Source organism: Aethalodelphis obliquidens, unplaced genomic scaffold (assembly GCF_003676395.1).
Source record: "Aethalodelphis obliquidens isolate GAN/ISIS:26980383/991018 unplaced genomic scaffold, ASM367639v1 scaffold5, whole genome shotgun sequence".
Taxonomy (NCBI): Eukaryota; Metazoa; Chordata; class Mammalia; order Artiodactyla; family Delphinidae; genus Aethalodelphis; species Aethalodelphis obliquidens.
This window is the reverse complement of record NW_020837949.1, coordinates 18,890,128-18,897,980: the sequence shown is the minus strand read 5'-3', so window position 1 is coordinate 18,897,980 and position 7,853 is coordinate 18,890,128. Positions and strand designations below refer to the sequence as shown.

Sequence of the window (7,853 nt, the reverse complement as noted above, 5' to 3'; positions counted from 1 at the left end):
GGACTCTCAACCACTGCGCCACCAGGGAAGCCCTACTCCCAGTATTTTAACATGTAGAAATAATTCAACAGAAGCAAAATGAAGATGTTCACTGTAGGATTATCTGTAATAAAACCAGGAAGCAGCATTAATGTTTCTTAATAGATGTTTGGGTTAATAATGTATTGATGGAATGAATCTTACAATTATGAGTATTATCCTCTGTGAAAGGGCAAATATGAAGTACTGTGAACAACCATATTGCATAAAGCAAAAAGCAATGTGAGAAGGTGAGCAAGGACTAGAGAATACTCTTTCAGTCCAAGGCATCTGTGGTGGAGATATGGGTTAATTTTCTTTCTTTCTTTTTCTATGACTCTTTTGTTTGGACCTCCAGTCCAAATCCTTGGGAGAAGGGCATTATTTATCGGAGAGGTCACGCCCTAGTTTTAGGAGCTATGGGTTGAAATTAAAGGAGCTATTAATTTTATTCAACACTGCCTTCACCAGTTATTTCCTGAGAACCTACTGTGTAGCAGCCGTAGACTAGTATTAGGCACTGAGGATACATCAGTGAGAAATTTACACTTGTCCCCTGGCCACGTGGGGCTTTGGTCATTCCTACACCCGTGTGTTGCTGAAATAGCCAAAGTAATAATCTAATGGCCCATATTGCCAATTACAGATAATTGCATGGGAAAGTAAAGGAGCAAGTGAAAACAATCACAGAATACGTCACACTTTGCTCTAGTCTCCAACCTCATCAGGATTTTATGTACTGATAGTAATTATACAGATAGCAGCAGCCGTCACTTAATTAGCAGTTGACTTTATGTCAGCCTCTGTGCTGAGCGCTTAACTTTTATTTCCTTATTTAATCATCAAAACAAATCCTGCATGTTATATCCATTTTTACAGAATACACAAATAAGATGAAGAGAAGCTAAGTAATCTGCCCAAGACTATACACTCAAGATCCAGACCCAGGAATACCTACTTTACGTGTCTTGCCCTTGGCCACTCCACTTCCCTAAACCTTTCCTCTCTGCAGTGACTGTGAGTGTGATTCGCCTCCTGGATGCCTAGGAAACTTCTTATTCTGTGTCCTTCCTGCCCAAGAAAGGGCATTTTGCCATTTAATGTGATCGCTTCTCATTTTTTCCAGAGAAAAGAAGAGGCTGGTGAGACAGCCCTAATTTTTCTGTTTCATTCTCTTCTGCATGTTTTATGCCTTCTGAACAGTGAGGACCCTCACAGCTCCCAAAGCAGATTTGGAAACATGTTGAATGGGTCCCCTCAAGTTAGAGATGACACCATCAACCTGAATGTGTCATTTTAGACTGATGTGTGTGCTTTAGGGAATAAATGATTTGTATTCGAAAGAGATCATTCAGCTGAAAGTAATGGGAGCGCCTCCATCCGTGCTGCTCAGAGCAGTTTCATGTTTTAGGGGCACCAAAGACAAATAAGGGACTAGAAAAAAAGAAAAAGTGGATAATTTAGAGCCTCTGTCACTTTGTTTAGGAGCAGGTTAACTACTAAAAATCTCCTCCTAATAACTGGTAAAGATTTTGGAAATGCAAGAAGTACTTCTGCTCAGAAAACTCTTCTTCTAAGTCCCATTGAAAAGAATAAATAGCGTTTCTGATGATTGGTATATTTACTTGTTATTAAATTAATAACAATGGTTGTCTTTCAGAGTCAGACCAAGGGGACCAAGATGCCCCTGGGTGGATGGTGTCTCTGAGGGTTAGATGAGATCAGAAGGAAGCAACATAGTACGATGTGGTATTTGGAGATCTTAAAATTATAGCCATGGTTAACTATGTACTCTTTATTTCTTCATTTTTTTCCTGGCTTCTTCTACTCATTCTCTTCTTAAAGATTTATTATATCTTGTTTTGGGTCAGGCTTTTATTTCCCTTTCCATGTTGATTACATCAATTAAGAAACCTCATTGCTGTTTGTCATGGCTTCTCAATTTCCACTTTCCTGGGTGATTGTGATAATCCCCTGTGTTCTCCTTCCTTCCCCCCCCCCCCCCCCCCCCCGCCTCCACATGCCACAGAGGTTAATGGAATGTTTCACTGGTGATATGGAAGAACAACCATGATGTATTTATTTATTAAGTAAAGGAAACTCTTAATTAGGTTAAACGGCTAAACTTAAGGAACATTTATACACGAAACTTTAAATGTGGTCTAATTGGAAAGCAATTTATAAAATATAGTCTTTGATAAATGTCGATAATTTTTACACTAATTTAATTTTATTTGAGTAGCTAATATATTCACAGTTTTTAAAACAATCAAATGATTATAAAAAGTTATAATTGAAAAGTATATTCCCAATCCTCTGCCAGGCCCCACCACCATCCCTTCTTCCTGTAGGTACTCACTTTTACTAGTTTTTTGTGAATCCCTCCAGGATGTCTTTATAGTAAATTAAATAAATGAGGTTATATAATTCTTATATGCAGGTCAATATAGTAAATATGAACACTGCTAAATACCTTGCTTTTCTCACTTAACAATATATAGCCTAGAGATCTTTTCATGTTGGTGCATCAAAAGCTTCCACGTTTGAGAGTTGGGGCTGCTGCCCAGTATTGCAGAATGTGTAGATTCACCATAGTTTATTTAACTGATCTCTCATTGATGGATTCTTTGCATTGTTTCCAGTCTTTTGCCATAAAAACAGTGCTACACTGATCTCTGTACCCTGTACATAGATCATCTCATCCATATTTAGATAACAGCTGTCGGAAGAGTTTCCCAGAAGTGGGATTTCTGGGTCAAAGGAAATGCATTTGTAGTTTTGGATGATAGTGCCAATTTGCCCTTCATGAGGGTTGTAACGTTTTTCACTCCCATCAGCAATATATGAGAATGGCTCTTTGTCCACACTTAAACTGACAGTGTGTTTTCAAACTTTTGGAATCTGGCTGATGCATGGGTATAAAAAATGGTGTCTCACAATGGAATATTACTCAGCCATAGAAAGAAACGAAATTGAGTAATCTGTAGTGAGGTGGGTGGACCTAGAGACTGTCATACAGGGTGAAGTAAGTCAGAAAGAGAAAAACAAATACCATATGCTAACACATATATATAGAATCTAAAAAAAGAAAAAATGGTTCTGAAGAAACTAGGGGCAGGACAGGAATAAAGACGCAGACGTAGAGAATGGACTTGAGGACATGGGGAGGGGGAAGGGTAAGCTGGGACGAAGTGAGAGAGTGGCATGGACATATATACACTACCAAATGTAAAATAGATAGCTAGTGGGAAGCAGCCCCATAGCACAGGGAGATCAGCTGGGTGCTTTGTGACCACCTAGAGGGGTGGGATAGGGAGGGTGGGAGGGAGGGAGACACAAGAGGGAAGAGACATGGGGATATATGTATATGTATAACTCATTCACTTTGTTATGAAGCAGAAACTAACACACCATTGTAAAGCAATTATATTCCAATAAAGATGTTAAAAATAAATAAATAAATAATAAAAATACATTAATTACCAAAAAAATGGTATCTCAGTATAGTTCATTTTTCTCATTATGAATGAAGTTAAAACTTCTGGTGTGTTTAATGGTCACTTACTGTAAATTGTCGTTTCATGTCTTTTGATCATTTTTCTACCATGTTCTTTGTGTTTTTTTTTACTAACTGTCATCTGTGACATAAGTTGCACATATATATTCCCAGTTAGTCATTCATTTTTTTGTCTTTATTTCATGTGATTCTGTTTCATTTTATTTCGCTTCTACACTTTTGAGAAAAATTTAAAGTACGAGGCCACTCTTACTTTGCAAAGCATTGTGGAACTGTAAAACTCACCATGCAAAGCAATATTAATCAATGGGAAAAATCACAATTGTTTCATGACTTAAAAATTTTTTGTGAAAACATTAAAAATTCTCTACTGTCAGTTACAAATATATACAGAAATGAAAAGTAGAAGGAATATGTATTCATACACTGTAACATTAGAAACACTGAGAATTAAAGTGTTTTCTTTGTAAATCTTACCAAGAGTAATTTGAACAGTGCTTGCCACCTTCTTTTGGGGTACTTTTTGATACACAGTGAGCATCTTTTCTGTGCGTTGGTGAAATGTCATACTTCCTTCTCAGTTTAGATCAGCTGCCAGCATTTTATTCTTTGCTTTTCAATGTCATGAAACATCTCCAAGGGTTCCTTTAAGGTAACATTTTTTGCCTACATCCCTACCCCTGGGGTGTCTTCATCTCTTTTATCACAATCATTTTCTCTTTTAAGGTCAGGAAGTCCACCTTTACTCTGGCTGCAGATACCTCTCAAATGGGGCCAGTGTCGATGTTCCCAGGGTCAGTTATTTCTTCTGTAAATCCATTTACATTCAGTTCAAATGTCGCTCCCAGTGTTACTTTCAGGGTTTTTTTTCCCCTGTACTTTTAGGTGTTTGGGCCAATTCATTTTTTCAGTTATCCATTTTTGTAAACTGTCACATGGGTCTATCACTGAGAGACAAGGAGACAACACAGCTACACACTTTGCTGTCTGTCCATGAACTGCGTAACGGATGTGCAGTGACCAATCACTGCTTGACTTTGAAAGAAGTGACATGTTTGATCGTTGATTATGATAAACATTAATTATTTACATAGAGATTTCTAGATTGAAGCCCTAGAGTTTGTACTTCATGCCATTACTCACAGTTAACATACTGTGGTAACTGGAATTCAAATCTTGTTGTACTGGTGTTATTCACTAAACTTTAGTAACTTCCATTTGTGCATATCAGAACCGTGAAAGCAGGAACTGCCAGTGTAGAAAAGTACAAAGAATAACGTAACAAATATCTGCATACTCATCTCTGAGTTTTGACAGTTAACATTCTGCTATGTGTGCTTTAAGTGTTTTTAATAAAGGAAATTGATCATTACAAATAAGGTTAAAGTTCTCCTTTGCCCCCACCTCCCATCCTGTTTCCTTTCATTACCTCCCAACAGCATCATAAATTTAAATACTATCCTTTCTTTTTCTCTCTTTTTAGAAGTTCTATCTACACGTATAAAGATCCTAGTAAGAAATATGCAGTATTTGGGATGTACTTTGCATCATAATTTGGTTTTTTGTGTAATGCTTTCTTTTGCTTCTTATATTCTTATTTCCTTCTTGAACTAATAAAAAATATTTTTGTCTCTCCTCTTTTCCCCCTAGTGTGGAATTTTTGTTTCTGTTTCATCCTATTTCTATTGAATAAGTGAAATAACTTGTGTTAGAAAAAACTAATATGTAGATGGAAAATAGAGTGACCTGCTCTTATTGAGAATTCTGGTAATTTCCCCACATCTCTCCGTGGAAGCAGCAAAAGTCAGAGATACCCACGTGTGTTTGGTCATATTTCTGTAGCTATCTTTTTGATACACTTAACAGTGGTTGTGCTCTGTTTGTCTTTCAGATTCATTCAGGAGATAGAGCACGCCCTGGGACTTGGCCCAGCCAAACAGTGTCCTCTTCGAGAGTTTCTCACCGTGTACATCAAAAACATCTTCCTCAGTCAGGTCTTGGCTGAGATCAACAAGGAGATTGAAGGAGTCACGAAAACATCTGACCCCCTGAAGATCCTAGCTAATGCAGACACCATGAAAGTGCTGGGGGTGCAGCGGCCTCTCCTACAGGTAATCACATCCTTTGAACTTACTATTTTTATCTGCAGTTTTTATTGACTTGGCAAGAGTCACAAATTGAAAAAAGAAGGAGAAGAGTTACCATCTGTTTCCATATTCATCAGGGACAAAACAAGAGGAAATAAATTAAACAGGCACCAGGGAAATTAAGGACTAGTGTAGAGATAATGGAAATTCCTGAAGATCTTTAAGAAAAAAGTGGTTAGCTTTGAATATGGGAGATGGTGAGTCTCATTAACATGCAGGCAACTCCTCATTATTGGCCTGGAATTTGTCCTTGAAAAGAACATCTCTTTCCAATGGTGAATGCATCCTGGAGTAGAAGGACTTATAGGAAGGAAGTTATTCTGCCTAACCTCAATTACCAACAGTAAACCCTCTGTACCATTTGAGGGCTGACTTACCGTATATAACTTGGCTAGCTCACAGTGAATTTGAACCCACCCAAAAAACTGGCTTTTAAAAGTCAGATCATTTATTAATTTAGGTGATGATCATCTTAATATGAAAATTTTACTTTCATTGTATAAAGAAATGGTTTCTGGACAACAGAAATAAGATAATTTGTCAGATGTATGGATTAATAGACTTGAGGTGTTTGTTTTATATGCTTTAAGCCAGTGACTTAGAGGTAAATATAAGACTAAAAGAAAATTACTATGAATTTCAATTCTGGCTATACATTAATTATTATTACACTGTAATTGAATCTTTATAGTGTTTCTTCATTTAAGAGAATGATGGGTACAATAGCATAGTTTTATGTAAGTTGCATGGTATGAGGATATCTCAAAGTGTAGAAGACTTGAGATCTTCAAAGAGAAGTTCTATAAGTGATATATATATATATATATAGTTGCTTCAGTTGCCTGCCTTTACCTGCTTTTATATATGTCTTCCTTGGTTCTTCCTTCTTTGTACATTAGAATTAATAGAAATGCTGGCCCTTTCATAGGGAAATGTCCTAGTTGTGAGCATTCTTTTTTTATAAGCAAATTCTTCTATGGTATTGAGAAAATAGAATAGAGACATTCACTTCTACCAGAACTTAAACAATAGCACCACACCCAGGAAAGTGTTCATTTGCATTGCCTGAGTTTATGTTAGATGTGTTCCTAGTGAGGATCTGTACTGAGTATGGGATGCAGAGAAGGGAGAATAGCAAAGGCATGTGCTCACTCGTCCCATCCCTCTGCTGGATTACTCTTCCACTGGCTCTTTGCATGGCCGGCATCTTCTCTTGGTGCCTGTTCAAACGTCCCCTCCACAGGGAAGCTTTTCCTAACTATCCTGCCTAAGTAGGTCCCCTTCCTTGGTTATTCTCCATCACCCCCCCCCGCCCCCACCTCCTGCTCCGAATCTGTCTGTTCTCAACACTGAAGCCAAACTATGAACTGTGTCACCAAAACTCCCTTGCCAATGACTTGTGATCAGGTTCTGCCAATAGGAAGCAGTAGCAGGAGATTGGAGGGTGAAAGGAGAAAGAGGTTGAGTTCTTATCTCCTTCCTTTCCACTTTGGATCATAGTTTTGTCTTTGGGTGCCTCCCTCTGTAACCAGAGGTCCTGCCAGGCGACACTTCCTGTATGGCTTCAGCTCTCACTGGACGCTGGTAACACCATCTCTCCTCCTTGGCCCTTGATGATAGCTTTCTGCTGTTACTGGTCTCTGGGTGCCTCAGCGTCCCTTGTTGCTTCTTTCAGTGCTGCCTGTACCTCTGTCAGTCATCTTTTCATTAATATTTCTTCAGTTAGTCATCTGAATGGAATTCTGTTTTTTGTTAGGATCATGAATAGATCTCCCCAGTTAGTCACTATTTTAACATTTTAATTTTTTTCCTTCTTAGCACAACTATAATCATTTATTTTCTAGCTTGTTGATTTCCTATATTTTCCCACTAGAAATTAAGTTCCAAAAGTATAGTACAGTATCAGGCAGTAGGAAGACACTCGATAGTTTGTTGAATGAATGTTTATGTGTGTCGGTGGGTGGGTGGGTGGATGGATGGATGGGTGGATGGATGGATGGGTGGATAGACACAGTGAATAAATTTTGAGAGTCTTAACTGCAGAGTCAGAGTGGGAAGATGAGAAAGAGAGTGACAAAAACTTGTTTACATTTATCTTATGTCTGACAATATCATTAACATCCTCTCCATCAGAAAACCTCTCAGTATGTATATCCCTCAAGGGTCATGCC

General features: G+C 38.0%; 1 protein-coding gene across 1 annotated transcript in view; it reads left to right on the top strand.

The window, feature by feature from the left end:
• Window positions 1–7,853, top strand: part of EXOC4 (exocyst complex component 4) — an 837,065-nt gene that overhangs the window by 592,123 nt on the left and 237,089 nt on the right. Inside the window, exon 11 of the mRNA XM_027101893.1 lies at window positions 5,427–5,646. Coding sequence (XP_026957694.1) covers window positions 5,427–5,646 — 220 coding nt within the window. The remainder of the gene's footprint in view (window positions 1–5,426; window positions 5,647–7,853) is intronic.